The sequence below is a fragment of the Perca flavescens genome, chromosome 4 (genome assembly GCF_004354835.1).
Source record: "Perca flavescens isolate YP-PL-M2 chromosome 4, PFLA_1.0, whole genome shotgun sequence".
In the NCBI taxonomy this organism is placed as follows: Eukaryota; Metazoa; Chordata; class Actinopteri; order Perciformes; family Percidae; genus Perca; species Perca flavescens.
The window spans coordinates 11,969,180-11,981,930 of record NC_041334.1 but is presented as its reverse complement, the minus strand read 5'-3'; the positions used below and the strand labels follow the sequence as shown (position 1 = coordinate 11,981,930).

Here is a 12,751-nt window from a genome sequence, read left to right as displayed (position 1 = left end):
TCTGTGCAGTATCAGCTGTTCCTAGGACTGCACTCTTCTGGACAGAGATCTCAGATGTTGTTCCTGGAATTTGCTGGAGCCACTGTCCCAGTTTGGGAGTTACAGCCCCGAGTGCTCCGATTACCACTGGGACAACTGTTGTTGCCTTCACTTTCCACATATTTTCTAGCTGCTCTCTAAGCCCTTGATATTTTCCAAGCTTCTCGTATTCATTCTTCTTGGTCTTGCTGTCTACCACAACTGCCTTCTTCTGCTGTTTGTCGACCACCACGATGTCCGATTGGTTAGCAATCAGCCTTTGTATCAGTCTGGATCTGGAAGTCCCACAGGATCTTAGCTCTGTCATTCTCAGCCAACTTTGGAGACGCCTCCCACTTTGACCATGGGACTTTCTGCCCATACTCTGTATACAGATGTTCCTGTGCAGGCTACACTATGCCTGCCACTTATAGGCTCTATATATAGGCTATATGGAAGAGAAAGTTTACTGTTTGCTCTTCAAAGCCACCAATTGCTACATCCTACAATGCTACATCCAACTTGGCCACCAGAGGGCGCACAACGCTCTTCCAAAGTCCTACAATTTCCAAAGGGCTTGAACGCAGCGTGAACAAGGAAACGAAACGTTACTGCGGCCCCCGACAAGCATCAAACTGAAGAAGTTAGCATTACTACAGTCAGCACCCCTCCGCACAAACCCCCGCAAAGGCAGAGGAAAGCCGCGTGGCTCCGAACGACCAGGAGAAAATAAGTATTATTAACTTCCACAGAGTAATGTCAGTATTAACAACGTTACAGATAGTTTCAAGTAGTCGCTAGTCGTTTCGACCAAGTCATCTGTGTCGTGACGACGAGGGCTTCCTCGCTGTGTTGATTTCTTTCAGAACCGGCAGCCGGTAAGAAGTGTGCGAGCTTCCTTATATTAGTATAGCTAACTGTGGGAGTGTGGTTAGCCTGCTAAGTTAGCTATGCTATGTTAAAACCATAGATATTAAAACGCCACTCGAATTAGCATAAGTTGGCTAGCGAGCTAGCTAACTTAGCAGTTAAGCAACAACAGAGTGGAATTAATGCTAACTAGTTAAAACAAAGGATAACTCTAGAACATAACCAGGTGTGTCTACTTTTGAAGTAAACTTTAAGTGCTAGTTTCGACACCGTATCGTTCTGCTTGAGCAGCTATTAGCAGCTAACGTTAGGTACCAGGCTACAACACAACCAGTTAGTTAACCTGGCACGTCGGTAACGTTGCAGTGTGTACGTAAACTGGGCTCAATTGATTTAAGACAAATGTTAAATTACTGTTTGGACGTCATTGTCTAACATTAAGTAGGTCACTATTTTATACTGAGGGTTTCTAGTTTAACGTTATTTGTCCACCGAGCTACAACTACGCAGTTTAGTAACACAACAGCCCTGCAATACATTCTTAGGTTACCTTCAGGAATGCAGTTTTGTTTCATATGTAAACGTATGACGTTAAGTGAATGTAAAATATATGCTATTACCAACTTTATTGTTTATGTAAGCTTTTTTAATGAAGGTTAACAAAAATGTAGTATAACAAAATGTGATGGGTATAAAAACTATGACAATATGTTTTAAATACAAACTAGGCTAACAATACGGTATGTATTGACCAAAGTATACAAAATAGGTGTTTATTCATTTATATCAAGGGGGATATTCTTAATATTAGAAACACCTCTCACCCAATGCAATTGAATGGTATAGCTACACCCTTCAAAATGACCAAAAGGTGAAATTAATTGCTCAATAAAACAGGAACTGAACCGTGTGCCTAATAACCTAAGCACTAAGTGGATCAAAAGTGTGCAATGTTATTTGCATATTTTTATCAGGTTTTTCTCAACCACCTAATGCCTAGTGCCACCTCATAAAGCAAGTAAAGGGTTTTAAGGTCTGACACATGAATATGGTTTTAGATTTTTTTTTTTTACTTTAGAGTACTTATATGTTTTTATGCACCCATAGACTTTGGATGTTTAGGATTTGTCTGACGTTTATTAGGGATGCACAGATCGAATACAGTAAGTTTGCGTTAGCTCTAAAATAATGTATGACCATCTAATATAACCTCTTAAAATGTCTGGAGCGAAAAAGTCGAATTGATTCATAACCTAGTAGAAATTATTTCAGCACAGTTTGGTTCTGTGTATGGAAGCGAATGGAGGATATCAAATTCCTCAGTGAGACTGAATCTTTAACCAATGCATTTAGAGAATACCCAAGATCCTACTTGCTGGGAGCCATAACAAATCTGTTCACCTCTGTCATTGTATAATTGTTGTAGAGACACTGAGTACTTAAACAATACCACAGTAAACATAGATACATATTCTACATTGCAATAACACTTTACATACAGTGAAAAGATGCGTGTGAGCCGTGAAGGACATACTGTTTTTTCTTTTTTAAAGAAGTATATGCACAGTAAAGTAGTATGGGAGATTGCATTTGTAAGCTGTTGTTCAGTCACTTCATATGGAGGTGTTGTGGCATACATTACTTCTTTAGTTTAGAGGAGGTGTATGAGGTTTCCCCTGTTCAATGTCTGGATCCATTTGCCACTGTGATCAGTTGACTGAGATTGTTTTCATGAACAGATGGTAACCAGTGCTTCATCTTTTCAGATAACGGTTAAACAAGTGGAGATGCCTCAAAAACAGAGGTCCAAGACCTGGACGGAGCTGAAACAAGCTGGAAATGAATGTTTCAAGACGGGCCAGTATGGAGAGGCCACCAATATTTACAGCCAGGCGATCAAAGAGCTGGAGAAGTCCAGTAAGTGCTGCTTAGATATTACCTGTGTGGATACAAACAGTGCGCTGAGTATTTTAGATATGCAATATATGCAAGGCTTTTGAACAACGTCATCAATGATAAAGCCATATCTGCAGCCAAAATTCAATTGAACATCTAATTGTAAATTGAGGAATCTTTGTGCGTGTCTCCCTCATGCGCAGTACAGCAGCGCGGGCGCGGAGTTTCTACATTCCTAGAAGGCTCATTTATTACGGTTCACAGGCTGTCGTGCCAAAAAGTGGCCGTCCGCCAAAAACTGATTGCTGTCTATCCTACATGCAAATTATGAAATTAATCGTACACAAACGCATGGAAGATGAATGCCCAGGCTCTTGGTCTGTCCAGCATGCTGTTTTAAGAGCGGCTTCCCCAGCAGGCTGAGCCCAGCTCCCTCCTTCCCTTGCCCGGGGCACAACGCTACGCGCTGTATCGGCTTCTCCAGCAGGCTGAACGAGGCTCCCTCCTTCCCCCACATCGCTACCTGGATGGGTGACGGCTAGACAGAAAAAGGGGACATGCCAAAGTTGTAAAAAAAAAAAAATCTGGGAACCAAGCAATGCAGCCGGTTATGAACAGGCATACGCTCCAAACGGGCACTGCACTAGTTTCTTTTTTAAATAGACAATGTTTCGATCCTAGTCTGATTTTTGTCCGGTCAAAATATTTTTTTTTTAAATGGTTTCCACGTCAATCTGTATGCTGATACGTTTTAGGTTGCTTTCACACCTGAGCTGTTCGGTCCGTTTAAGCCGAACCCTGGAGCGTTTTATGGGATAGTCTGGTCTGTTTGGGGTGGTGTGAAAGTTCATACGAACGCTTGTACGGACCAAAAAACCAAACTCTGGTACGCTTGAAAACCAGGGGCCTCGGTTCGCTTCCAAGTCCACTAGAGTTCGGTTTACTTCAGGTGAGAACGCGATCTGACCCAAATAAGAAAAGTGAACCAAAAAAACATTTTACTAACCTGCAATTTCAACCTTCTTTACTTCTAAGATTTCAGGGAAGGTAACTTTCAAATCCATAACCTACTATGTTATGTACACACATGGCTTGTCATCTGTGTGACAACACATCATCATCTCTCTCTCTTGTCAGGGCGCCCACCTTTTACACGATGTCTGTCGGCTGCTCAGATTGTTTGCCTTCTTTTAAAATCTTAGAAACACTAAAGCAAAACCAGAAACCCAAAGACGTTATGAATGTGTTGCTTCATTATTTCTGAGACCAGGAAGTGTCGGTGAGTTTCACTCGGATATTTTGTGCGATTAACAGAAATGCAGTCTTAACAAAATGCGACAATGTTGCAAGTTCATCCCCGAATCGCACAGAGTCTACGGAACTATAGGTGTGAACGTGCCCTTAGGCTCTGTGGATACCCACTCGAGCATATAATAACACAAGCGGTGTACAATGAAAACTCAAATCAGTAGTAGATGCTACATGTACCTAAATAAATATTAGAACAAATCAAATAGTACATGAAAAATAACAGAGAGGCCTACGTTAAAGGAAACATTCGAAACGCGATTCAAGCTCTATCGTGACATTTTCTGAATCTTGTACCCCTAAGGCCACACAACCTAGGCATTACAAAGTCAAACGCATCCATTTTTGTGTTAAAACATTTGTTTACCGGGGCGGCCTCTAGCTCACCCAGTAAGCGCGTGTGCTCACCATGTTGGCTGAGTCCTGCAGCAGCCCGGGTTCGAGTCCAACCTGCGGCCCTTTGCTGCGTCATCCCCCATCTAAGGAGCTTAAAAAAAATCTGAAGGTGTTATCAAAAGGTGAACTTATTTCAGGGGTTAATTCACAGACCTCACTGTCAACCGTTTTAAGCCTTTATTTCCCGATAAATAAATATTTCATAATGAAAAATGATGTGCATGGCGACATGGTTACCACAGTGCTTTGGTCCTGACACTTTCATCAATGTTTAGTCCACTTCAGTAGCTCTTTCTTTTTATTATCGCTGTCCATCTTGTCAGTTGGCCTTCACTCTTCTTTCTTATGTGAATTCTAAATAAACAGCTACATCATGTTTGACTACATGACCAGTTTGGTGCTCATCTTAAACAATCTAATTTTTCTCTTAAGATAAAAAGGAACCGGAGGATTTGGGCATTTTGTACTCAAACCGTGCAGCCAGCTACCTGAAAGATGGCAATTGTGCGGAGTGTGTTAAAGACTGCAATATGTAAGTGTTTTTATTTCTGATTTAGTATTTTCTTTACATTTTACATGTTGTGTAGTCTGTGATTCTGTTTTTTTTTTTTTTTTACAATTTTGTAACGTTTTGTTTTAGTTATGCCACATTAATGTAAATTCTCATCGTCCAGGGTTTTTGATTGTGACGCTCGTCTCTTTATGTTCTAACGTAGCTCAGATTTCGAAATAAGCTAAACTCATAAAATAGCTAGACTTATCTAAAAGATAGCCCAGATTGACAAACATACACACACTTGAGCTCTTTTTTTTTTTTTTTTTTTTTTTTTTTTTTTTTTTTAAGGTCCCATGGCATGAAAATTTCACTTTGAGGTTTTTTAACATTAATGAGTTCTCCCAGCCTGCCTATGGTCACCCAGTAGCTAGAAATGGCGATAGGTGTAAACCAAGCCCTGGGTATCCTGCTCTGCCTTTGAGAAAATGAAAGCGCAGATGGGCCGATCTGGAATCTTGCTCCTTATGATGTCATAAGTGGCTGTAATTCTGCACCAAGGCTGAATTTCGGGAAAGAGACTTCAGATACAGTATTAGGGGACCACTAAGGTCTATATAAAAGCATCCAAAGAGCACCATGTCATGGGACCTTTTTTAATTAAAAAAAGTGATAATCAATGATGAACATGTTTACCTTCATGCCACCAACATTGTGTTGTAGTAAGGATGTTTTTAGTTTTTTTGTTTTAAACGTCCATGGTCTCTTGCAGCTTTGACTTTTGACCTTTTACTTGTTTCAATTAGATTAAGCCTATTCGGTCTTTTCTTGTAAGTCACCTGGATGAGAGTGTCTAACTTGTAAACTGCACATATTTCCTCTCAGGTCTCTGGAGTTGTTCCCATTCAATGTGAAGTCTCTGCTCCGTCGTGCCTCTGCCTACGAAGCTCTGGAGCGCTACAGGCAGGCTTACGTAGACTACAAGACTGCTCTGCAGATCGACTGCAACATAGCAGCTGCTCATGACGGCACCAACAGGTACCTGGGCTGTAGACTAGCCGAGTGGTGATGGATCTGTTGTTTGTCATATTTATAGTACTTTCTTCTTCATAGTGTCAAAACAAGCTTGAATCCACATCTATAACTTTGACATTATTGAGCTTCATGTTTACACAGAGCACTGTTGAAGGGGTCAGTTTTTCATCTACCTTGTGAGAATGTGTGCGTTGTGTTCACACCAAGATGTGTATTTCTAGTTGTTTCTTTCAACCTGTTGTTGGAGTTAACATTAGCTGACTAGAACTAGAAAATGAAGCAAATGCTTGTGAATGCTGAAACGTTAAATTGCTAAAGCTAAACTGGATTACTTCCATAATTGCATAAGAAGATGAAGTAGTGAGAATAGCTGGAAAAGTGGGAATGGTTTTAATAAGTATGTATTGCATTGAAATGTTGAATAATACCAAAAATGTATTAATCAAAATATGGAATTTTTTTTTTAAAGAAAAGTCCTAGTATAGGTCAAAAACGTGAGTCATATTATAGCATGTCGAAAAAAGTGATGAAAAAGTCATAGTATGTAGTCAGAAGTATGTCGATAAGTCATAGTATATCGAAAAATGATAGTCATAGTATAGTTTGTCGGAAAAAGATAAAAGATCATAGTATAGTATATCCAAAAAAGTTATAAGAAAGTCATAGTATAGTATGTCAAAAAGTCAGTATAGTATGTCCAAAATTGTCGTAGTATAGTATGTTGAAAAAACGTCATAGTATAGAATAAAAAAAAAAGTGGTATGGTACATTGAAAAAACTCATAGTATAGTTTGTCAAACAAAGTCATATGTTGAAAAAGTTATAAAATAGTCATAGTATAGCATGATGAAAAAAAGTGTATAGAAAGTCAGTGTGTGTATATGTATGTGTGTGTGTATATGTATATATATATATATAGTCAGTATAGTATGTTAAAAAGTAATAAAGTAAAGTAGCTCACCTGGTAGAGCGTGCACCCCATATACAGAGGCTCAGTCCTTGCTGCAGCATCCACCGGTTCAATACCAACCCTTTGCTGCATGTAATTCTTCCTCTCTCTCCCCTTTCATGTCTAGGCTGTCCTATCAAATAAAGGCCTAAAATGCCAAAAAAAGTTTTAAAAGGAAAAATGTCATAGTATATCAAAAAGTCTGAATTCATGTTGAAAACACTAATAGTATAGTATGTTGGAAAAAGTCATAGTATAGAATGTAGAAAAAAAGAAAACTTTTATAGTATATAAAAAGTCAGTTTGTATGTATGTCGGAAAAAGTGATTTAAAAAGTCATAATATTGCATTTCGAAAAAGTCAGTGTAATATGTCAAAAAAAAAAAAGTCATAGCATTGTATGTCTCAAAAAAAGGATTTGTATAGCATGCTGTGCTATCAACTGAGCCAGTGTGCCAGCAAAATAAATGTTAAATTAATGTTAAAAACAGTAATAGCATTATATGTCGAAAAAGTCATAGTGTGGTATGTCGAATAAAGTCAAAGTATAGTATGTTGAAAGAAGTGATGAAAATGTCATAGTATATCGGAAATTAGTCATAGTATGTCGAAAAATGTGATAGTCATGTATGAAGGTATAGAAAAAAAGTCATAGTATAGCATGTCGAAAAAAGCCATTTTAAAAAGTAAAAGTTTAGAGTATCTCGAAAAGAGTCATAGCATTGTATGTTGAAAAAAATGCCCAGCCTCGACCTGGGTATCGAACCTGGGTCAGAGTCTGCAGGGATTACTTGCTGATTGTCTGTTGGCAGCAGTGATGACCACTGAGCCAGTGTGCCACTAAAGAATTTACGTTGAAAACGGTCATAGTATGTCGAAAAAGTCATAGTATAGCATGTCAAAAAAGTGATTTAAAAGAAAAAAGGTATAGCATGCAGAAAAAGCCATTACAGTTTTTTATATTCTGCTCTGTGTTTTTTAATTGTTTCCCAGGATGACGAAGGCTCTCACAGAGGCCGACGGTCTGTCATGGAGAGAAAAGCTTCCTCCCATCCCCACCGTTCCTATGTCTGTTAGAGAGAAACTAGCCCAGAAAGCTACAACCAACGGTGCACAACCAAACCCTACACCGAAACAGAACGTCAACAGACAAATGAACAAACCTAGTAAGACCATTTATGTTTTCTGTTGTGTTTTCTGCTCATGTAATTTTAAGTTATTACAACCCTGATTTGCCATTGTTAATTAGCTAAAAAGACCTTTTGTTTCAGCAAATGTATTTTGATAATAACCAGTTTGAAAGTGACCTTTCCATTATTTTAAAGCATTAAGTCTTTAGCCCCTATTTATGTGGAACTGGCATCAGAAATACATGATTCACAAGCATTTATCATCACCTTCTACTCCTCTGGATAGTTCCCAGTGATAAAGACAAAAAGAAAGCCCAAGCCCTGAAAGAAGAAGGAAACGCCCTGGTGAAGAAAGGAGAGTACAAGAAGGCCATAGAGAAGTACAGCCAGAGCCTCAAACACAACCCCACTGAGATCACAACCTACACCAACCGGTGGGTTGCATCTTCATTCATACATCCATTTTTTTTTTAAAATCTCTTAATGGCTGATGAAACGGTGGTTAAGGGCGTCTTCACGCCGGAAACTTTTGGTCCGTTTAAACCAAACCCCCAGAGCGTTTTGTTGGATAGTGGAGGTGGTGGCAAAGCTCATTAAAAAAAATTATACCGATAAGAAATGCAAAAACTGTATGTAACACGTTAATCATTCAATGACGATACCAATTTTTGGAATTTTTTAAATACGGATTAAGTCAAGAAAATAATAATAAATATACAGTACTTGTTTTCAGGATAGAAATTCTGTAAAATAGTTTAAACCATTTGTGGCATTGCAAAATTCTCCACTGTAACCCAGTGTAATAATTATAATGAACTAAAAAATGTATTTATTGTATATGTAATGAATCAGTACCGATTAAAAGCCTCCCATAGACAACCAGGGCAATATTTATACAGGATCATAGCTATCATATCTTGGTCACACTATTGACAGCCAATGAGGAATTCAATAAAAATATATATACGATCATTTTGTGTATTAAGTGAAAACCGTTCAAACAGACCAGTAGGTTTTTGGCTAGAAATTTCTTTATATAAATTTTCAGAATTTTGATTGAATTTGATTCTGTGTGTGATCAGGGCGCTGTGTTACCTGTCAGTGAAGCAGTACAGAGACGCTGTCAGAGACTGCGACGAGGCTCTGATGATTGACAGCAGCAACATCAAGGCTCTCTACAGGAGGGCTCAGGCTCACCTGGAGCTCAAGGTGAGAGGGTGATCTCTATCACTGCACGTCTGTTCCCGATTCCCACGCAAGAGTAACCAGGCACGCGTATCACGTGTCCATCTGGAGGGTTTTAGGGCGGGCAATAAAATAAAAGCACTTCCTGCTGATGTATCCCTCCTGGCAACCTCTCCTCATCAGTATTCAAAACACACACACACACACACACACAGCTCTGTACACTGTCGACTGTCGTGTTTTGGAGATTGGAATTCTGTAGACAATGCCATGATTTCCTGAATAAACCTAACCCAGCACAGATATTACCAAAGTACACCATTCAATAGACACAGATGGTTAAACTCTGCTATTTGTTCAGCCCGTTTAACATACATCCTTATCTGAATTCTGGATCAGGAAAAAGTCACCTTAATGATCTCAAGGCAGGTGTACATTTAAAATGCTGCACAGTTTAGCATGTTTATGTGCAATGCATCTTAAGTTTCATGAAGGTTTGTTTTTTTTCAGCTTTTGCCAGAGATATTTAAAGTGTAGGGTCATGTACGATTGCAGCCAACTGAATACCCCTCCGCTCACCTGTTCCCAAGCGTGTAGTAGAAACTACTAAAAACAGGGACGGCCCTCTCTAGAGCCAGTGCTCGGTTGGTTCTTTGTGGGCTACTGTAGAAAAATGGTGGGCTCTCTTTGCAGACATTGAAGGGCTCATTCTAAGCTAAACCAAACCACAGTTCTTAGTTTCAGGTGATAATACACCAAAGAAAATATATATAACCATTATGTTCCATTTCTGCCGATAAATACCGACCCCCCCCCAACCCTACACACAGAATCTCCGTCTTTCCCAATTCTAATATGGTCACAATAAAAAAAATTTAAGCAAAAAAATGTATTCCAGAATAAAAGTAATCTTCAGGGATGAATACATTTACATTCAAGAAAGCACACACATGTGGGGACACCTGCAATTCCCAAATCAGCCTGCACATTTCCTCCTTTTTTTTTTTTTTTTTTTTTTGTAACCACTCTCCTCCACCTCTTAGTTTCCCACTCTTAATTCTCATTGTTGTTCCTGCAGGACATCAAAGCCTGTGAGGAGAACCTCAACAGCCTGCTCAAAGTGGAACCAAACAACTCTGCTGGCCTGAAGATGCTGCAGGAGGTGCAGAAGAAGAAATGAGCACACACGAGGGACTCTGGAGGCGGCGGTAAGGATCGGTCACCGCACTGCGTACAGAAAGGAGAGGAAGGGGATGTTTTGATGAAGAGTCTGTGCGACAGAAAACAGCCGAACGAACGGTGACACGATTCAGCCGCTTCAGGTCAGAGACTTGACCTGCGTTTCCCAAAAGTTCCCTTTTACGCCGAAACCCGTTTTTGATCCGTCTACTCACTTGGAACAAACGCGAGTTTGGTCTCGAGTCTCTTCTGGAAAACGCAGCTCTGGTTGATGAGAACCGAGGGTGTATGAGGAAGAAGCCTCGGCAATGTTTGTATTCTACCCGTTCTAGTGTCACTGAGTATTTATGGTTAATTTATAAGAGCTGAAATTATTGAGACGCATCATAATTCTAACTGAGAAATAAGCCTTTGCCATCATCGTTCGTAAAAAAAGTTCAGCAGGTAGTCAGGCATCATGTGAAGCTCCTGCTGGATGCCAAAAACATCTCTGCTTTCTCCTTAGCGCTCCCACATCTGGCCTCGTCTCTCTCACGCAACACCAAAGATCATCTACCATAGGATGAGGCATCCAAATGTCCCGATATTGGAAAGCTTCCATTAACACCCCCCCCCCTCTCTAGGGTTAGGGAAATCAATGGCCCAATAAAACAGTGACACTATACACCATAACATGTAGCAACTCTACCTAACTAATATTTGGTTCTATAAAATGCTTTCACTCTCATCCCAATAAGTATCTAAATTGCTAGTTTCGTTTGACAAATAGTCCCCAGAGAATCCTGGAGTCTCGCTTGACAAACGACTTATTGACGGCTAATTCCAAATGACTGCAGCTCCGCCCCTCTTTAGAATTTAAGGAATCCACATTGAAGCCCGCCTCAAAATCTTTTAACCTACCTATCTTAACATTGGTGATTGTGAAGGTTTATTGTTCTGTATTTGAGTTAAAAGTAAACAACCATTTTTCACTTATGTGAATGTCATGTTCTACACTCAGGTAGTTTACTTATTTACCCGATTTGTTTTCTTTTTTCTTTTTCTGAGGCTTTTGAGTTTGTGTGAATGTTTGTTTTTCTCATGATGTTCAGGCCGTGTCCACGTCATTCATTCATATTTATATATAATTTGTTTATTACCTAGGGCTGTAACGATATGCAATATGAAACCGAAATCGCAACACTCAGATCCACAAACCTGGAGTGAGAAGGCAGAATTGCGACACGCCCCCTCCCAGAGTTATCGACCTCGGCCAATAAGGAGTCAGTTTGTTAAATGGGCGTAAAGAGGTCTCCCCGTGGATTTGAAGGGTCCAACTCACGTTTCCGAAGAGGGTAAACGTAGCGGTTGATTTAGTAACCGAGCTAAATGAACTTGAAACTGGCCGCCACTTCATCTTCAAAAATGGTGATACGAACTGAATCGTGGGTTTGGTGCATTGTTAAAGTCCTATTATTACCTTTTTTAAGGATCAGAGCATCCATTTGTTTGCGTTCTGGTTAAAAGACAAACACGTGAACCAAGTAAATCTATCCTCAAACGGGTCATCGTATACAAAGTACTGTCCCATTCTGCGATCGTATTTTGTCCCATCTCATCGTACTATTGTGAAACGCGTATAAATCTCATCGGCGATCCTGCTGTAGTTTGGCAATCTCGGTCTTGCCTGAAGTGCCTGTCGTCATCCTCTGTCTGCTGCTCTGCGTTAGTTTCTGGTTTAAAGAACAAAAATAAATTGCACATCCAGTTACGTGTTCTCAAGCAAGAAAAGTTTGTAACAACACGTGCATGCTTATTCGTGTCTGCACAGGCCGACACTATTGGAAACTGAGCTCCTTTTTGTTTGATCACATTTCTGCTGTTTTTATAATTTGCTATTTTGTTTTTCTGTCAACCGGCTCCTGTTTTAACTGCAAATAAACTTAAGAACTGAACAGACCCAGAATGACCACGTCTTTTCTATGACTTTTAAAGCAAATGTTCTACATTTCGGGAAATACTCTTAACACATGCTTTTTGGCCGCGAGATAGATCAATACCACTCCCGTCTGTCGCTGCTTAACTTAGCAGAAACACTGAAAACAGCCCCAAGGGACCTACACCCAACTACAGGGCTTAAAGTGGGAAAAAATCCGGAGCCTGAAACGTTTTTGGAAGGCGGGGTGTAAAGTCATTACATCACAATCACAACTTTGCATTGTTTAGATTTTCATAAACTCTTGGACAAGGCCGTTATGATTAAATAACTCAGGCATGAACGGGTCAGGGGTGAAAAAGGTGAGAAAGATATTA

General features: G+C 39.8%; 1 protein-coding gene across 2 annotated transcripts; it reads left to right on the top strand.

Moving 5' to 3' along the window:
• The first annotated feature begins 559 nt into the window (after positions 1-559).
• On the top strand, positions 560-12,404 carry tomm34 (translocase of outer mitochondrial membrane 34). Of its 2 annotated transcripts, none has more exons than XM_028576075.1 (8): positions 560-896; positions 2,655-2,805; positions 4,921-5,020; positions 5,867-6,019; positions 7,959-8,131; positions 8,382-8,529; positions 9,178-9,304; positions 10,359-12,404. In XM_028576075.1, the coding sequence occupies exons 2-8, from the start codon at positions 2,676-2,678 to the stop codon at positions 10,458-10,460; spliced, it is 933 nt and encodes a 310-aa protein (XP_028431876.1). In that variant the 5' UTR covers positions 560-896; positions 2,655-2,675; the 3' UTR covers positions 10,461-12,404. The 2 variants fall into 2 exon arrangements, with proteins under 2 accessions (XP_028431876.1, XP_028431877.1); XM_028576076.1 differs by lacking the exon at positions 560-896 and adding an exon at positions 969-1,114.
• The last annotated feature ends 347 nt before the right edge of the window (positions 12,405-12,751 follow it).

Coding starts and splice junctions, on each gene's coding strand:
- tomm34 (XM_028576075.1), top strand. CDS start 2,676: ATGCCTCAAAAACAGAGGTCCAAGACCTGGACGGAGCTGAAACAAGCT. Junction 2,806..4,920: donor CAAAGAGCTGGAGAAGTCCA/GTAAGTGCTGCT, acceptor TTTTCTCTTAAG/ATAAAAAGGAACCGGAGGAT. Junction 5,021..5,866: donor TGTGTTAAAGACTGCAATAT/GTAAGTGTTTTT, acceptor ATTTCCTCTCAG/GTCTCTGGAGTTGTTCCCAT.